Source organism: Parastagonospora nodorum (assembly GCF_000146915.1).
Source record: "Parastagonospora nodorum SN15 chromosome Unknown scaffold_3, whole genome shotgun sequence".
Classification (NCBI taxonomy): domain Eukaryota; kingdom Fungi; phylum Ascomycota; class Dothideomycetes; order Pleosporales; family Phaeosphaeriaceae; genus Parastagonospora; species Parastagonospora nodorum.
In genome coordinates, this window is record NW_001884551.1 from 400,747 (window position 1) to 416,955 (window position 16,209).

At 49.3% G+C, this 16,209-nt stretch overlaps 5 protein-coding genes across 5 annotated transcripts; 3 read left to right on the forward strand and 2 right to left on the reverse strand.

The window, feature by feature from the left end:
- Positions 1–2,802: 2,802 nt before the first annotated feature.
- Positions 2,803–4,326, forward strand: SNOG_02026 (hypothetical protein; the record flags this gene model as incomplete). The annotated part of the gene is made up of 2 exons (XM_001792593.1): positions 2,803–3,230; positions 3,378–4,326. The coding sequence occupies 2 exons, from the start codon at positions 2,803–2,805 to the stop codon at positions 4,324–4,326; spliced, it is 1,377 nt and encodes a 458-aa protein (XP_001792645.1).
- A 2,199-nt stretch (positions 4,327–6,525) lies between these two features.
- Positions 6,526–7,009, forward strand: SNOG_02027 (hypothetical protein; the record flags this gene model as incomplete). The annotated part of the gene is made up of 2 exons (XM_001792594.1): positions 6,526–6,736; positions 6,783–7,009. The coding sequence occupies 2 exons, from the start codon at positions 6,526–6,528 to the stop codon at positions 7,007–7,009; spliced, it is 438 nt and encodes a 145-aa protein (XP_001792646.1).
- Positions 7,010–8,918: 1,909 nt separating this feature from the next.
- On the reverse strand, positions 8,919–9,855 carry SNOG_02028 (hypothetical protein; the record flags this gene model as incomplete). The annotated part of the gene is made up of 3 exons (XM_001792595.1): positions 8,919–9,269; positions 9,389–9,700; positions 9,823–9,855. 3 exons carry the CDS (start codon positions 9,853–9,855, stop codon positions 8,919–8,921), a joined length of 696 nt encoding a protein of 231 aa, XP_001792647.1.
- Positions 9,856–11,420: 1,565 nt separating this feature from the next.
- On the forward strand, positions 11,421–12,878 carry SNOG_02029 (hypothetical protein; the record flags this gene model as incomplete). The annotated part of the gene is made up of 3 exons (XM_001792596.1): positions 11,421–11,557; positions 11,764–12,459; positions 12,510–12,878. The coding sequence occupies 3 exons, from the start codon at positions 11,421–11,423 to the stop codon at positions 12,667–12,669; spliced, it is 993 nt and encodes a 330-aa protein (XP_001792648.1). The 3' UTR covers positions 12,670–12,878.
- A 1,678-nt stretch (positions 12,879–14,556) lies between these two features.
- SNOG_02030 (hypothetical protein) lies at positions 14,557–15,403 on the reverse strand. The gene is made up of 4 exons (XM_001792597.1): positions 15,379–15,403; positions 15,261–15,315; positions 14,903–15,112; positions 14,557–14,818 (listed from the first exon to the last, which is right to left on the reverse strand). The coding sequence occupies exons 1-4, from the start codon at positions 15,379–15,381 to the stop codon at positions 14,793–14,795; spliced, it is 294 nt and encodes a 97-aa protein (XP_001792649.1). The 5' UTR covers positions 15,382–15,403; the 3' UTR covers positions 14,557–14,792.
- Positions 15,404–16,209: the final 806 nt, after the last annotated feature.

The window sequence follows — 16,209 nt, forward strand, 5'->3', positions numbered from 1 at the left end:
GGAGCGTCTCATTGTTGCTGAACAGATATGGATATAAGTCTAGAGCATCGGAAGGAGAAGGTTCGACTGTCTAATCGTCACACATGTCAAAGCCTACTGTAGACCGTAGAAAGACATTTAAGTCGTTCGACTCAGCGGCTTATCATTCAGATAAATCCGATAATGGAGAGTATACTGTCGCGACGACAATTTCAGTGTTATCTAGAGCCAGAATGCCCCGAGCTAAAGACGCTCTTCCTCTCGAACCACGGCCAGTCATACACAGTGTCCGGCATCTACTACAATGGTAAAACAATCCCCCAAGAACTGCTAGTCTCGATATAGTTCTGCGCAATCTCCGTTTGCATGGTGCAGGGCAAACACGATCCGCAGATGCGCTTTGTAGCAACCAGCCAGATGCCGTCTAGCAAGACCATCAGGTAGCGATTAAAGAGTAAAGATATACCGCTGCAAAACGTATGGTCATCTGCCTGGGCCCGGATACTGAGAGCACGTAGAAGCAGTGGATTCCCTGTCAGAAAAGACTTCGCGGCGAGTATAGCTTCGAGGCATTAGTATTAATGAGTGCCGAGGCTTTATATAGCTTGAACTATACGATTCACTCATTACAGACAAAGGGTGGAGAAGCCATAGCTATTTTTAAGGCCATAACTAATTTCCTGATATATAAACGGTACCTTCTAAGCAAGGCAGTTGAGAATCACTGGACTTGTCTTTGATGCCATTGTTTAGAGATCTACTACCTATTTATACTGTCACAGAGTAAAGACTGCCAAAATAGGATAGCTGAGCTGACCAAGGAACTAAGACTACAGGTGATGTCGATCGCGAGATTAGAGCGACAAATTCCCGTCTACAGCCTGATGGCTCCCTCACCAGCCTCATCTCCAACGGACTGGTGAGGTATTCCCGACCTTGGTAATGTGAGTACCATAGCCTCAACGCCTGTTCCTCCAAGTAAACTACTGGAAACCAACGGGTGCCGTTTTGCCTTGGCGATGCCATAAAGTAACGCCGCAATGCCAAACATGAAGTCCGCGATCATAAACGTCAAGAAGATACACGTAAATAGCCGCCCAGATCCTACTTTGAGATAGTGAGAGTCGAACGTATCGTCAAAGGCGGAAGAAAATCCTGGAAAGAGTAGAGATACAAAGTACATAACGTTAACTCCCAGTTTTGTCCCCAAGTTAGGAAGGCCGGGGCGTTTCAGTCTTCTGATGAGGTACAATGAAGCAATGGAGAGAGGTACGTAGAGTAGAAAGGAAAGTGGGTCTTTAAGTACTTGGCGTAGCGGCACTACGAACCACGACACTGTTGATACCAAGAGTAACAATTTTGGCTGTACGTACTGTGGAAGTTCTAGTGCGAGAGGCGCTATAGGCAGCAAACTGTTAACTGATGGTAAGTAATATGTATAGCTTGTCCTCGTAGTTGTACTTACAGATTCAAAGGTCCGATATCCATGGTAATAGAAAAGGTCCACATCGATCCAAATGGTAGCTTGCTATATATGATGAACGTGTAAAGACATAGCCCGAGAACTACTGGGAAGTAGAGCAGGACTGCTGCAGCTACAGAGAACCTAATCTTGATCAGAACATATGCAGTATAGCAGCGCGAGTAGAGAGTTACCATTGTCCGTATATTGCTAATCTTTGTTAGCGTCCTGACAATTGCAAGCATGTCCATGTGGAGAGAGCCTACTAAGATTTTTTAATCTCAAGTCAGATCTTAGATTATCCCAGGTACCCATTGTGTGCTCAAATAATGGTGGCGAGGGTCATTTGTCGCAAGCCTTGTGTCAGGAAAATAGGGTCAGACTCAGAATAGATAGTGTTATGGAAGATGAAGTAGCAGGTGTATCGTAAGATGGACGAATAGTTACCCTGAAGGGAGTAGCAAGAGCTATCTACTTATACAAGGGAGCCTCTTATGTAATCAGCTCCCGATCTTATACCAACTTTCCTGAAGTCTGACACCTTGCAATAGATGCGGATGGAACCATGGACATATGATGCGAGATAAATACATTTCGCAGTGAATTTCATAGGCTGTGCAGTAGTTTATTTAGAGGACACAGCCACTCTGACATGCAACAGAAAGGAATGACGTTGGCAGGCGGCTAGGGTGCGTTCCTGTTTGGCTGCAGCCTGCCACGGCCCCTTGGAGGAACTTCAGCTGGACATTGATAAACACCCGCTCATTGGTCTGAGAATATCTTTATTTAACTCAGTGATACAGAGTTCACGGTTCTGGTAACAATCTATACATGCGCTTTTTATTTACAGTCCCTCTGTCCTGGTTGTTCCATCCCGTCGCCATTCCTCGGACGCGCATGGTGCGATGGCACCCTTCGATATCCTACAACGGCTTTATCAACCACTTGATAGAACTTCTATCCGACTTCTCTGTATCAAGCCGGGGTTTCCCTCAGAGCCCATAGAATGCGCGTTCGTCACCGTAGCTGACCTTGCTGAATCACCGCCATACACTGCGCTCTCATATGTCTGGGGCAAAGAAGGCAGTACAAGTCCTATAATCTGCAACGGCGTTCAGAAAGATATCACAAAGCAACTGGCTGACGCACTGAAGCATCTGCGACGCTACCCAGGGTGGCGATCGGTTCCCCGCTGGCCTGAAGATCACCCGCTGCGTTCGAATAGAAATGCATGGAACGGATTCGCAAGAAATCGACACGAAAGTGATCCAGATGATACTGGAGATGGAGAAGTTTTGCTATGGGTGGATGCACTCTGTATCAATCAGGATGACAACAATGAGAGAGCAAATCAAGTCAAGATGATGGGCAAGATATATGCACACGCCTCGGGCGTCAGCATATGGTTCGGTAACGAAGACCGAGAACCACCAGACTTTGTTCAGACAAAAGACCTTAGAAGTGTTGGCCATATCGGTGCATACGGCCGGATCCCCATCTCGCTCTCTTTCATCGCGCAGGCCCTGCGAAACGCTAGAGGACCAAAACACAGATTAGCAACACTCAGACCCGTTGGAGATTCAGTTCATCGGAATACGGTGTACGGTTTTCCGAACTCTGATGCGCCAGAGTGGGATACGATACGCCAGTTCTTCACCAATGCTTGGTTTGAAAGAGTTTGGGTAGTGCAAGAGGCAGTACTTGCGAGCAAAGCAACAGTGCTAATTGGCGACTGGGAAATCGAATGGGCAGCTATCGGCGAAGCAGCGGTTTGGTTCCAGTCTGAAGGGTATGCCATGCCAGCAGTTTTAAGATATCAGATGCGAGATCAACAGCACTTCTTACCGGTTTCCAGAACTGTCTCCGTGTGGACTTTGTGCTCTCGGCCTAACCATACTGTTCCGCTCCTAGATCTACTATCCGAGTTTCGCACCAGGCAAGCCACAAACCCCAAAGACAAAGTGTATGCGACGTTTGGCATTGCCGAAGAATTAGCATACATGGAAGAGAATGGCCTTCATCAACTGCTAGAGCCGGATTATAGAGAGACCAAAACCGTTGCTGAGGTCTATCGTGACATCGCCATATTTCTTATCATCGAGTACGGACATCTTGGTGTACTTTCTCACGTGGGAAAGTCGCTGGAACCAGACTGGCCTTCATGGGTTCCTGACTGGCGCCAGGACAAAGCCTCAAACATACTTTCAATAATGCAGGGTGCCGACACACACAATGCAAGCAGAGATCAGTCACTCCAGGTTGGCATCAGCGAAAATCCTTATACAATATCACTGCAAGGAGTTGAGGCGGATGTAATCACAGCCTACGGCGACAAACTTGCTAGCTACGGCTTTGGGTACGTGACGTACAAGGAGGAAATCGAATTCGCGAGAGCGGCATGGGATCTTTCGCAGTCTATTCACACATCGGACTCAAATATGAATGGGAGCATCTCAAGCACTTTCATCCAGACGCTGGTCACCGGCTTCAGCACGGAACCCAGCTTCCAAGAAGACGCTCTGCAATGGTTCGCACAGCATGCGCAATTGTCTCTCAATACGTCACGGACTCGTCGCCTGAAATATTTGATGAAAAAGCGTTCGGATCCAGGACGATTCCATGAGATCTTTGTGCAGGCTTGCGTCGACAGGCGGTTCTTCGTGACTAAGAATGGGCTGATGGGCGTTGGACCCGATGGCATGAAGGAGGGCGATGCAATCGGGATATTATTTGGTGGTAGGGTACCCTACGTTCTTCGGCCTGTAGATAATGGTTTCAGATTTGTTGGAGAGTGTTATGTGTCAGGCTTGATGAACGGCGAAGCAGTTCAGACTTGGAAAGATGAAGGAAGCAAGAAACACGTCTTCGAGCTAGTCCAGGCGTGAGATGATGAATGGACAAGCAGAAAGCGATAGAAAGACGCAAGGCATCAACCTAAAAAAGAAAAGTGTCGAAGTTTGCGGCAGTGGTAAGGCAAGAGCAAAAATAGAGTGACAAAAACATTCAACAGAGGAGATTCGCTAATGGTCACCCACTTAACTACTAACCCTCCGGTACGATGCTTAAATGATGCAGAGCGAACGGGATGCCTTGTTCTCATCGTCCTATGGTCGAATGTGAAAGATTGGTGGAGTGCAGTGGTATATGGTGTTGATATGTGATCCCGAGGTTGTGTATCGGCAGCTTCCCCACTTTTTCCACACCACACATACGTTACCATATGAATGTGGCTCCTCTGATTGTGAATTAGACTAATACTGCTTTTACTCTGGTTAAGGTCCTGAATAAACTTTCAATCGCTCCGCAAAATCGTGTCGCTTTGTGCTCGGTTTGGTGATTCAGACTGCCAGGTACTTCGGAAGAGATTTGATCGCACATTGCACGAACTTTTGTGCACACGATAAATTTACACTAGGTATGATCGAAATTCTCATGCTCCGTGTGTAGCAGGGTAAGACTCATGGGTTACCAGGCTGCTATTCATTGCATGAAGGTCTTGACGTTTTCAGACTATCTTGCTCAGTTCGAAACGCAATACATTGTGATAGCTCTGATATTCTTGGCTTCTGGTGATAGTTGTGCTTCAGCTACGAACAGGGTATGGCATCAAATTAAATCCTGTCAACACCAGCATCTATCGCTAATCATCTTGTATGTAATTTCGACTGCCAAGTTATTTTTACTAATCGCTAAACTCAAATTATACATCCTATAGCAAAATGAGCCGAGTGCTCTAGATTATGTTACGTTTGCTGCAAGCGAGGAAGTAGCTATCTGCACCCCCTGTTGCACCTGCAATACTTCCGAGGCGAACGACAGTAGCACAATTTCATGGCTTACCTGCAGCTCAATCCTTCAAGGATCTCATGCCTCATAAGGATAGATCGACACCGCTCTCTTACCCTCTTGCACCCGCATCTGGATTTTGTTGTCCACACTTACAGAGGGAGATATAACCAATTGGGATTGATATGACGGCATGCGAATGCGAAACATATTATCAGTGCTCCTGAATATGTTCTAGATGAAATTAGATATGCTGCTGCTGATGATTATAATTGCTTTCTATAGGCGAAGGATGCACCAAATTTCTAAGCCTCATGCTCATGCTGATATTGACAATACGTGGTATCTTTGTGCAAAGGCAGGCCGCTGAGGACACATGGTCAGCATCCATTTGAAACGACCATGCGAGAACCAGGTCTATGCCACCTTCCCACTCTCCTAAGGCTAGTTATAGTAAACAAACTTGCATATTCCCCAATGCATAGCTGGCGAGGATACGTATATCGCCACTAATGATAGTCATATGCTACCCAAATCAGTTTGCTTGCTAACCTCACAAATCATCGATATGTATGCTGCAATTCCCTAAAATCTATCTTCGCATGTAAGCCGACATTCATCTCTGTCAATAAAAAGACCGTTTCAGATCATTCCGCGTGTGGGTCATCGATCGAATGCCTGGTGATCGCCGATGCACCTATTTTTGTGGATTCCTAATGAGAGTACTGGTCAAATTGTACCTGGGTTTGTATCAATCAGCGATATGCGTGTGGGAACAAAGTCAACAGGGCGCCCACCGCGTCCTACCATAAGAATGTAGCCTCTTAGGACATACCAGCCATCGTTTTTTTCGCCAACAGCACACTCACTGTAGGAACGGCATCTCGAAAGGGCCTATGGTTGCTCCGGAATGCTCTCCGGTATGCAAACAGTACTCTGTCACCGCAAACAGTACTCTATAGCCGCAAACATAACCTTGCGACCACGTACATTTAGAAGTTAGTGCGAATGAAAAGACTTCCATGAGCATAGAGCTGGTTTTTGGGGGCTCTAGACAGATTAGCGTGGGTAAGAGGGCTGGATTCAAGTCAGATGTTCGGGCTGCCTTCCTCGCATGTTTCAAATCACTATCATGCCGAAAGGCTGGTAGACAAAGAGAACAGAATACAGGCAATAACGCCGTGCGGCCGGGGAAACTAGATTGAGAGGCATGAGAAAGTATTTAAACACAACTTAGGCACGAACTGAACTGTCACATTTGTGTTTTACTTACTCTTAGCAGGGCTAAGTAAAAGACCATGACAACCTTCAAATCCATCCAAGACTGTGTGGATTACCATTTTCATGACTCTACTTTACTCAAAGAAGCCTTCCTGGCCTCAGGGGCCCCTATTTCGAATAAGGACATTGAAGGGCCCGTAAAGGGCAACAAGCGGCTCGCTCTCGTTGGTGACGCTGTGTTGCGCCTTGCTGTACTTGACGAGTGGTTCGAAAGTGGCACAAGTACAGGTATGGTGGAGGTTTGGTTATGTACATGCTGCTGACACAACATTAGCCGAGGGGCATGGGCGAGTGGTGGAAGTTGGCACCAACGAGCGACTGGCAAAGGTTGCTGAGAATTGGAATCTTAAAAAATATATGATTGAGAACCCTTGTCAACAAGGAGAAGCTCCGAGAGAACTTCTCGCCTCGACCGTGGAGGCGATCCTCGGTGCGGTGTGGCTGGACTCTTATCAGGATTTTGGGGAGGTGCAGAAGGTTTTTAAGAAGCTCTGCTCCTAGTTTCCGCATGAGACGAAAGCGGACAAGTCACGTCATTCATGTTGGCGACACTCACTATCCCTAAACCGCCAGAACTTCTTTGCGAGTCATTCCTTACATAGTCTCCTTTGTTAGTAAAAATAAAACAGTCTTTACCCCTCCCAGACGACTTGTGATGCCGCTATGGGTGACAGGCTTAGTTCAAGCATAAAGGTAAATCGAACCTGAATGAACTGCACAGCACAGCATGATGATAAATAAACTCCTATTCCAGATTGAACCCGTTGTTTGGAGATCTACTATACTGCCACAGGACAAAGACTGGCGGGTACCCGGTGCCGATGGTGGCAATGAATTGATAGCAGATGAGGCTGAGCTAGAAGAAGCTGCAATAAACGGCAATGCAGAAGCTATAGTGACTCATGCTGGAATTTGGGCAGGACAGCGGAGCTTATTGCTCACTGAGGCTGGAAGATATGTACTAGTGTCAGCAAAAGTGTCGCATATTGGCAGTTATGTCGGTACCAGCCGTTCTAAGACCAACAGAGCGGGTTACGCGGTACAGATTTGCCGGTGAAGCAAACAACGGTACGAAGATGCAAGACATTAACCTAATATGAAGAAGAGACGGAAAGAACCAAAAAATAATCGGCGGAGGGAGCGCACTAAGGCAAGGCCAAAAATAATGCAACAAAAACATTCAACAGAGGAGATCCGCTAATGGTCACCCACTTAACTACTAACCCTCCGGTACGATGCTTAAATGATGCAGAGCAAACGGGATGCGTTGTTCTCATCGTCCTATGGTCGAATGTAGAATATTTCCAGAGTTGGGTTGTATATGATGTTGATGTGCAATGTCCATGTTGTGCTGGCTGCGCACACTTGCCCCACTCTTACCCTACCAAACATGCATTATATAGATGATACCAACTCTGCTTGCTCTCAGGCTATGGCCTTGACAAATTGTCAATCGCTCCCCAGTGTCGTGTCATTGCGCGCTCCATTTGGTCATTCATGCGCGACTACAGTAACGTGTCAAATGTTTCATATTCGCTTCACCACAAAGTATATTTGAGCGGGGTTAGGAAAAGCTTTCCAAAGGTGCATCGGGTGTACTCATGAGACGAACGTGTAGTTCACTGCATCAACTCGGGAGATCCACTTGACTATAGAGCGTTGTATCGCACTCGCTCAGATCAATAGCCAGCGTTGGTAGGATTCGTAGCCTCCACCGACCCTCTAAAATCCTTCTCTTGATACTACTCTCAACTTACCACCAGTTGGAAACTTTATGCCGGCCTTTTGCTGTATGCTGTTGTAATGTCGTGACGGCGAGCCTTTTATTGAACATGCCGCGGTTGGTGAACCGCGCACCAGCAAGAAGTGTAATTTCGAAGACGCCGTTAGTGGAATTTACGGTTGGGCAGAGCAAGATATGTACGCATGTGAAGGTCAAGCAATATCCTGAGTTTTTATGTGTTCTTGGGTATAGTAATACGTCGTGGTGCGAGCACGGTATTCGACCCAACGTTTTATATTGATTGCATGCCGTATCATCACAGTGTAAGTTTGCTCCTGGGGGCGAATTTCGGGCTCGGATGACCGTACCATCAAGCGGGACGGTTAGACCATCTTCTGTATGGTTCTCGAGACTAGGTTTCAGCTCGGATTTCTCAAGGCGCAATGCTCGGCGTAGCATCTCAACAAGTGCTGGTTGCGCCCAAGCATCGAAGTACCTTCTAGCCCTCCAAAAGAGTTTGATAGATGGCTCCGTGTATTTGACTTCGAAGTCTTTGCCTCCGTTGACCAAAGAGATTATACTGTATATGCGATCTCGGTGGTCTGTACACTGTGCATCGTAAAGTGGATATAGAACGTCCCATATCCAGCGAAGGCCTAGGCCGTCCCCATCGGGTTGTATGGCATGTTAGTCTTGCCACATGTCGAAACGGGATACGGGGTTGAGAGGCATTATCGCATGTATCGTGTGCTCAGCAAAGCCACGAGATCTCATAGCAACTACGACGTGTTCCAAGGGAGCGTGTTCTTCCATAGTATGAATAATTGACTTCTTTGAACGAACAATCTCTTGAACAACCCAGGCACGACTCCAGTATGGATCACTATGAAGTTGCACAAGCGGATGCAGAATATCTCGAATTGCGGGCGTATCGTGAGAATGGTTTATCAGGAAAAGTGCTGTATTGAGGTGTGGCTTATCCCCGAGCCATATTAGAGTCTCGATTGCACCACTGTAAATATCTGCCATGCGAGTGACCTGGTTTCCTTTTTCTGTGGCATCCTCTTGATTGAAAGAAATGGCGTCGATCCACAATAGAGTGCACGGAAATTGATGACTCGCTTTTTGCAGAAAAAGATAGAGAGATTGTTGTGTACTGTGAATTTGCAGTCGTTCAGTGCGATTTCGTGCTTCTTGCTGGTCGGCGAGCCCCATACATAAGACAGACATCGATACTGGGCTTTCTCTTTTTCTGTATACTCACGAAGTTCCACGTGAACCAGACCATGCTCAGGGTCCGGAAGAACGTCCAGTAGGCGGAGGGAATCTTCGGGGCGTTCCAGTTGCTCGTATGCGAAGGCCGGCCTCCGGACCGCGTCGACTTCCGACTGGTCCATGAGGCTGAAGGTTCGATATTTCGACCGAGCGTTTTGCAAGCTGAGGTGAGTTGCGAAAGTATATTGTTCTATCTGCCGGTTCCATTAGAATATATGACAATGTGACTATTACAGTCGTTGCAGGCGCAGTAAGCTGAGCACATGAGCAGCAAGGCGACGCAGCTCAGACTTGGCATTGCTATCATTGGTGATACCATCAGTCTTGCACCCGCTCTGTGATCGGACATGGTGGCTATATCAGCAGGATGCTTCTCCAATTCGAGTGGCTGCCAGCGCTAAGCATACAAGGCAAAATGCCTTCTTCGACTGAACTCAGGATGACTGTGATTTGGGTACCTAGGTATCATATTCGTGTCACGTGGGGCGAACGAAAATAATCATCCTTGCGTTCTTGCAGCTGTCATCTGTAACAGTCCTGGAATACCTGCGCCGACACAATGGTCACGACAGTTCCAATAGCAGCTTTTGTGCGACTCTGATATGACGTACGACAAGCTGTTTAGGAGACCCGGGACGTGGAGCCAGATCCGCGTAGTACTAGCCAGCCTCCCATGTGCTCTCCGTGTACACGTGAGTCAGGGAAGCTCTGGCTGACGGAGACGGTCTCCGCTCATTTCACGCAGTGGCTCCCATTGGCAGTCGTGGTGAGTTTGACGTTGGTGGTGGTGATGACTGAAGCCCGAAGGATGGTGCCTGAAGATCTCCTGCCCTAAGCGAACGTAGGATGCACGCGACAGAGAGTGACGCTTTCTCCCACCGCATCCGCCTTTCTAGATGGTCGACACCGTGCCACTATCGCCCCGACGAGACCTCGAATCCCGCAGCGACTCGTGCTCTCTGTTGGACGCTTCGGCACCAGCCATTCACCGGGCGCATACCGGTAGGGAAAATCCCTGCAACTGTCGCTAGCTCTCGGCTTGTCGAATGCGCCTTTGTGCTTCCTTCGAGCTTCCCGAAGCCCTGCTGGCAGCACTGACCGCCAGAAGTGTCATCATTGCATGCTTGCCAGCGACAATCCGAGGGAAATAGCGAGGTTTTTTTGATCGCTCGGGTCTAAATTTGCGTCGGACGGCATTTGGTTGGGCTTGAGCACGGCGCGTGCGGCCCAAGACATTTCACTACCGCAGGCCAGTGCGCCGCAAAGACAGCTGCTACGGACAGATTATGGAGGTGAGCAATCCGCCGGCTTCCTAGACGCCGTTTCTTTTTGCTATATACCCTGCCCTCTCCCACGTGTGGGTTTCGTTTTCGCGTCCTGCATCTTCTGTGCCTTCCTGCGACGCTACTGGCCGCTCCCCCCTCAGCCCTACGATATGTGTGCTTGCATGGCTTGAGTGCGGCGACTGCCTCCCGCGTGTCACTCCTGTAAAACTAGACCGCTGCTTCTGATTGTATTATTTGCTCCTCCCTGGCCGTCTGCCGTGTATATTCTCTTGTTCCTATTATATGGTCTTGTCACACACGTCATTGCTGCACGATTCTTAGAGTGTACCACGCTTCACCGCACCGCACCATGTCCTGCGTCAGGTGAAGGTGAAAAGGACCGTCTATTACTTTTCCCTGCGTTTTTTCGCACTTCAATTTCTTCTTTTGCGTTTCTCGTTTCAGCAATATACCCTGTACCACTACCACATTTATGGAGTCCCGCATTATCGCCCGACGTCCGTCTGCGCCACTGGCAGGAGAGAGTTCTCGTCATAATGCCAGAGTGGCGGAGGGAAGCGGCGCATACGATGCCGCAGCACAGTCGTCGGCAAGCTCGTCATTGTTGGACCCAAGAGCACAGTTGACAATGGAGCGTTTCTTGCAGGATCTTCCCAACGCCGAACAACCACCCCAAGAATTTCCGCCACAGTACCACACCGGTCGAATGCCGAACAGCAAGGCTGGCGATGGAAAGCCACGGTTGCTCCTGATGGGCCAGAGGAGGTGAGCATCCCGCACATGCAAATGGTGTCTGAAGCTCACTGTACAATGAAAGGAGTGGGAAGTCTTCCATCTCAAGTGTGGTCTTCCATAAGCTACCCCCGAGCGAAACTCTGTACCTGGAGACGACCTACAGAATCAAGAAAGAGTCTATGCAGTATGCAAAGTTCTTCCCATGTACCAAAACACATACTAATCGGCTGTCCTAGCTCCTTCATGGATTTCCAAGTCTGGGATCTGCCCGGTCACCTGGACTACTTTGACCCGGCTTTTGACACAGACAATATCTTTGAAGAGATCGGAGCGTTGATCTGGGTGATTGATGCACAGGACGAATATCTTGACGCAATTCAGCGACTGAATATGACCATTCTGAATTTGCAACAATCATATCCAAACATCAATATCGAGGTTTTTGTCCACAAGGTGGACGGTCTGTCAGACGACTTCCGCGGCGACACGTTCCGAGACATCATCCAGCGCGTACAAGACGAGCTCAGCGACAATGGCTACGAACAAGCCCCGATCTCCTTCTACCAAACCAGCATATACGACCACTCCATCTTCGAAGCCTTCAGCAAAGTCATACAAAAGCTCATACCACAGCTTCCGACTTTGGAAGCTCTGCTGAATAACCTCTGCGGTGCCTGCAATATTGAGAAGGCGTATCTCTTTGATATCATGAGCAAGATCTACATTGCTACAGATACAAGTCCTACTGATATAGCCACATACGAAGTATGCTCGGACTACATTGACGTCGTCATCGACGTGAGCGAAATCTACGGATGGGATAGGCCTGAAGAAGCGCCCGACGAGAGCGAGACTGGCAATAACGACGCAGAGAGCTTGATCACCATGGAGAAGAAGGGCAGCAGATATCTCTATCTGCGCGAGATCAACAAGTAAGTCGAGTGTGCATCAATCAACCATGTGATTACTGACAACCCGCTAGATACCTCGCTCTTGTCTGCATCATGGGGCAAGAGCATCCAGCTGAGAAAAAAGCAATCATTGACTATAATGTGGGCGTTTTCCAGGCAGGCCTCAAACAGGTCTTCCCTAAGAGTGACCGGGAGGCTCAGATTGAGGTACGGGCCACCAATGATAGTTAGGAACCACCGCCGGTAGGGTCCCCGACTGCGGTACGGTCTCTGCGTTGTGTATCGATGCTGGATCAGGCCCAGAAGAGTGGAAAGCAGATGCCCGGGAATGAGTGAGGGTACTGCTTTCAAGTTCTGTATCATACGCCAAGCCAGAGTTGTGTTGTACACCATAAAGTGTTTAGCACACGCACAAACAATTATATGATGTGTTTCTCATCAAATACAACACAGTCGTTGCGATGTGTGTGTATCCAACTGCAACGTCGATCTCAACTGCGATCGGACGGAGCTAATTCCGTATAGCCGAACTCTAAATCCCATGACATCAGCCAATGAACCACAGCTCATAGGTAACCAATATCATCTCCGCTTTAACAGCTGCACGACGCTACCGTTGCGCCGTCTGGACACGTTGTCGCATTTGAGTGCAGTTCGGCCAGACTTTCCAAAGCCACCGCCGAACCTCCGAGGTCTGACGTCTCAAAATCAGGTTCTCAAATCTTGAGGTTGGGCGCAGAAGGTACGCGTGCGTGTTTGAGGATTGACACATGCCACGAGAACTAATGATAGTAACATAGTAGAAGCAATTATTACGAACCTGCGTTTTGTGAAACTGGCACACGACACTCTCGCGATCCGACCACCGCCTGCCAAACATCACCACACCACACACAATGTCCACACCAGCGCGGTACCGCAAGCCCAGCAACGGCAACATCTCCCAACCCCGTCGGCGAGCAAGAAAAAGCCGACCTCAAAGCCGCCGTGAAACAACAAGCCGCCAAAACCTCCTCCGGCTTCTCCGTCCTCGATGTCCTGCGCATACTCGGCGGGGTGCTGCTCCTCAGCTCCGGGCTGAGTTACCTGAGCACGAGCGGCGAGAGCATGACGTGGGGGTACAACGCGTGGTGGACGCGGGCAAGGGAGTGGAAGACTCTCATTGTAAGTCTTGCCTTCTCTATTCGCGATTGCACGTGAGGTATCAGAGCTGATCGGCCGTGGCAGCAACGTGAAGTCCGCCTAACCGATGCCCAACTCGCCGCCTACGACGGCTCCGACCCGTCGAAACCTATCTACATCGCCCTTAACGGCACCATCTACGACGTGTCCATCTCTCCGCAGACCTACGGGCCCGGCGGTTCGTACCACGTCTTCGCAGGCAAAGACGCCGCGCGCGCTTTCATCACCGGATGCTTCGCTGAAGACTCCGTGCCCGATCTGCGCGGCGCAGAGTGGACGTACATGCCCATCGACCCGGAGCTGAAGGACGACGCGACGCCCGAGGTCATCGAGAAGGCGAAGAGCAGGAAGCCGCTGACCCCCGGCGAGGAGAAGAATCGGCGCGCGCAGGAGTTGAGGCAGGCGAAGAAGCAGGTTGTCGCCGGGCTGGAGAATTGGCATAAACTATTTAGGGGCGATCGGGGGAAGCCATATAGGAAGGTCGGGGAGGTGGTTAGGCCGGAGGGCTGGCTGGAGAAGATGCCCGTGAGGAAGCTTTGTGACCAGGCACAAAAGAGTAGGCCGGTTAGGAAGTATGGCGAGTAGGTGGGGGCTCTGGAGGGTGTGTATATGTTGATAAAATATTATCATTTCTATCCTGTTGGTTTGACAGTGGAACGAATGCTGGCAATGTATTATTCAAACTATGATGCGCAGTGACCAGGGGGTAATGTCAGTCATCAACGATTGACTCCAGTATTTGCGGGATTGCTTGGCTTTGGATGCGACGACGAAATCAACATCAAGATTACTCTTAGCAGACGACTTGCAGTAGAACTCTGCAAACTCAGCGGTACAACGTCGTCAATAGATTGATCTTTGATCGACCCCTCGCGTCTCTCTCCGCACATGTCCCACCGTCATTGGTAGTATGAATTCACGCCATGAGACAGCGATATGTTCGGATATCTTTTTCATTCAATACATAACCGACACCTGGCCGCGGACTCGGTGCTTTAGCCGAGCCCGTCCTCTCAATTCATGTTCGCCATGAACGCATGCCCAATGTAGTATGACCCTTTCATATCATGAAGACGCCGATTGGTAGACGGGAAAGAGGAATGTCGTTGAAAAGCTGAAAGAAGCACCCGTGTCTCGCATCCACAATCGTTCACTTGTCCGAGGCGAGCCGCTTACTCTGTTGCGCCGACTGCTCGTGCTGTGTGGTTGTTAGCATCCGTTTCGAAAATGTGAACCTGGCAGTCCGTGTGTTCCCCAGGTCCACGATTATGGTATCACATACTGTAGATGCTCAACTTCGAGTGTCCCACGACCTTCTTGATCTGGCCGTTCTCCTCGAGGTCGGCAAGCGCTTTCCGTGCAAGCGAGCCGTTAATCTTCAAGCGATCGACGAGGGTGGCAACGGTGATGAGGCGGTAGGACTGGACATCCTTTTGGAGCTTGTCGTTGGTCTGCTTGTCGAGGACGACAGCGTGGTTGGCCTTGTCCTTGACTGTGTGGCTGTTAGTGGCGAAATTCGCGGAAAGTGTGCGGAGCGAGGCGGAGTGTTGCGAGTGTATCAAAAGTTGCCAGTGAGGCTGCCGGTATTTTGCCTCGTGTTTTGGGGATGTGCTGGATGTGTGCGGTGCGGTATCACGTACCCTTGCCCTTGGACCACTTCTTCTTCTGCTTCTTGCCTCCAGTTGCTGCAGGTGCCTAGATGTAATCAGCGACTGCTCTATTGTATCCAGAACACCATTTCTGCGTGGTGCGACGTACCATTTTGTCGGATGTGTGGTTGTGCTAAGGAGAGTTCCTGTCGCTGAAGAGTCGTAGGTCGAAATGGCCGTGGGAGTGGAGACAGCGGCTGACTAACAAGCGAGCGGACACACCACGTGACGCGCATACCCTTGCTAAGGCCAGTCTTACATCGCGCAACTTGCTACAGACGCATCCTACGAGTACATTCACGCCTCAGACATTGAATACAATTTCATAGCGGTTGTTTCACACGGGCTTTATGAAAGACGTGGTGCAACAACTCCACCATTCATCTCACGCATGCTTCACGTGTCCACGCAGCCACATTTACCTTCAGGAGGCATCAAAAGTAGTTTGACAGGTGACACCGAGGATGATGTACAACACCTTGAATTTATTTACTCTATGCTCAACACGTGCTCCCTCAGCCTGCCCCTACATACCCATAGAAATCATTCGAAGCACCCCACGCTTCCATCGAATTTCCACCTGACCGCGCCATGCGCGCCCTGCATGATGTATTGATTTCTCCGACAATCTTCGCGCCATAGCTGCAAGCCCCCATCGTATCGCTCCGATACCTACATATAGTTTATCGAAGATCTGCTCCAAGCGCAACGTTTCTCTGGTCCTGGACATAGACGTAGTCGATCACCACTAAGCGTAGCACACCCATCGCACACCCCCATCGTAAACAGCATTTCAAACGATTGGCCCCCTTCCCCCTTCATCCCAGCTCATATCTAGTAACTCCACCGTTACAGCAAATGCAAACCTCCATCCCACGCTTTAAAGCAAATCGCGGAGCTGATTTCCCAAAACCTCGTTTCGATATATCGCCCCCGTTGC